General features: G+C 43.4%; 1 protein-coding gene across 1 annotated transcript in view; it reads right to left on the bottom strand.

Annotated features, from left to right (window-relative positions):
• Positions 1-554: 554 nt before the first annotated feature.
• Positions 555-2,201, bottom strand: part of CAMKMT (calmodulin-lysine N-methyltransferase) — a 401,051-nt gene continuing 399,404 nt past the window's right edge. The window contains exon 11 of the mRNA XM_082672327.1: positions 555-860. Coding sequence (XP_082528453.1) covers positions 783-860 — 78 coding nt within the window. The 3' untranslated portion in view covers positions 555-782. The remainder of the gene's footprint in view (positions 861-2,201) is intronic.

Here is a 2,201-nt window from a genome sequence, read left to right as displayed (position 1 = left end):
AGAGAGAGACAGCAAAACAGAGATGGCAGATTTAATACAATTAATTTGAGGGTGATCTGAAAGATTTGCTTGCTTTCTTTCTTTTTTTTAACCAGGAAAGAATCATCATGTTTGCTGGGTTGGCAGATGAAAAATGACCCCCACTAAAATAGAACAAAGACCAAGATATTTTCTAAAGGGGGGGTGGGGGGTGGGGTGGGAATCACCAAAAGAAATTCTGTCTCAATGAGAGGGAAAAATACTTGGGTGGCTCTCAAGCCCAATTCAAATCTCACATAGGCCGCTTATACCTAGTTAAAGACAAAAGTTTGGTGCAGGGCTTCCCTGGTGGCGCAGTGGTTGAGAGTCCGCCTGCCAACGTAGGGGACACGGGTTCGTGCCCCGGTCCGGGAAGATCCCACGTGCCATGGAGCGGCTGGGCCCGTGAGCCATGGCCGCTGAGCCTGCGCGTCCGGAGCCTGTGCTCCACAACGGGAGAGGCCACAACAGTGAGAGGCCCGTGTACCACCAAAAAAAAAGAAGAAAAAAAAAAGAAAAAAAAAGTTTGGTGCAGGAAGAGCAACAAGCAGGACGGCTGGGGAGTCAACGTGGGTGAGGACAGGTGGACCCCGGAACCCACACATGGAATGTTGCAAAGGCAGTTGGGGCCCATGTCCTGGGGGCTTGAAAATCTCAGGGAGCCAACGGCTTACTGCATATTATACCCGTTACAGATTTCTGTTTTTGTGAAAATCCTGCCTGTGCACTGGATGTTTTCTTTGTCTTTCGAGCAGCTTAATCTTCTATTCATCTTTGGTTAAAATAAGCAGAAGTGGGTAATGAAGGTTTTCTTCATATATATCCTGGTTTTCCTTTTTCAACTGAAAAAGAATAATAGAGGAAAAAAGGGTAAGGAGACTCCAATTAGGAATTTTCACCAATCAGTTTTAAAGTTGAGTAGAAGGAAGACTTCTTACCTAAGTATATTGTTCTGGAAAAATAAAGCACAAAAAAGCAACCCAAAGTGGTCCTCAGTGGCAGTGACAGGACAATACTATGTATCAAGCTGGGATTTTTTTTTTTTTTTTGGTGAGGTGTAGGGTGTTTTTTCATAAATAGCCAGGATGCTTTTATGACTTTGTGGACTCCGAGGTACTTCGGCACAGGGAGAGCTGGGGGCTTGCTCATCTTCACCAGACCAGCCATTTGGCGTCGAAGTTTCTGCTCCTGGATCTCTCTGCCCCCTGTCAGTGCCCCAGGAATCAGGCCGGCAGGCGTTTCAGATCATTTGGAGACCTGGGCACAAGGGACAGACTGGTGGGGCCTAAGACATTTCAGAGGCTCTCCAGCTGCTTCCTAGGGGTTTCAGTATTAATGATAAGTAATTCAAGCATTGTTTTCTCCGAGGAGGAAAACAGATTCCAACAACAGGAGCAGCAAAATCTTCGGTACTATTCAGGTGGAGTTCTGAGAGCCTTCCCATGATAGACTTAAAAGTCCAGTCAGAGTTCTCAAATCTAAAGTACACTTTTCCTCATTCAGCTAGAATAATTTTCAGAATCGTATTTATATTTATTCTAGCAAATAATACATTGCTATCTATAAAGACAAAATTGCTATTTTGGAAGCTGGTGTTTTGGAGCCAATTGTGAATTTATTTTTGGATTTATAAGGATCAGAAATAAATATTTCTTTTAATTATACATGGAACCCATTCCTTTATTGTTTCAGATCAGACAAACATCCCACCCCGCCCTCCCCTGGATCTAAATAAATGGCTCCAGCATGACACTTTCCTGCATTCGTAGGTCTGGGGCACGTTAACTTGAATCTTTCTAAAGTGCATGTTTCTTCTAAATCATATTCCCAAACTGTGACATGCCCTCACTATTAAGGACAGCAGCAGTGATCCTACTTTTCCTTTTCCTCTGGGAAACATAAAGCCAACGCAGTCTCTACTTTCGAATCCATATTCCTAAGAACTGATGGTGGTACAATCACTGAAGTCACTCATTCTGTTTCCCTTGATGGCGTTTGCCCTTTTTACAGATGGTTAGTTGTCCATTTAGAAAGATCCTCATGAATTTTTGTTGCCACCAAAGTAACGACAGTGTTACTCCTAAACACACATCTGTCAACATCTCTCGATTTAATCTAATTTTTTAAAATGCCCCCAAAGTGGCTTCCTAAACTTCCCAAACCAAACCCACTATAACCGGGAC

This window comes from Grampus griseus (genome assembly GCF_964374135.1).
Source record: "Grampus griseus genome assembly, chromosome: 15".
Taxonomy (NCBI): domain Eukaryota; kingdom Metazoa; phylum Chordata; class Mammalia; order Artiodactyla; family Delphinidae; genus Grampus; species Grampus griseus.
Note: the sequence above shows the minus strand (reverse complement) of the source record. Positions and strands in the feature narration are given on the sequence as shown.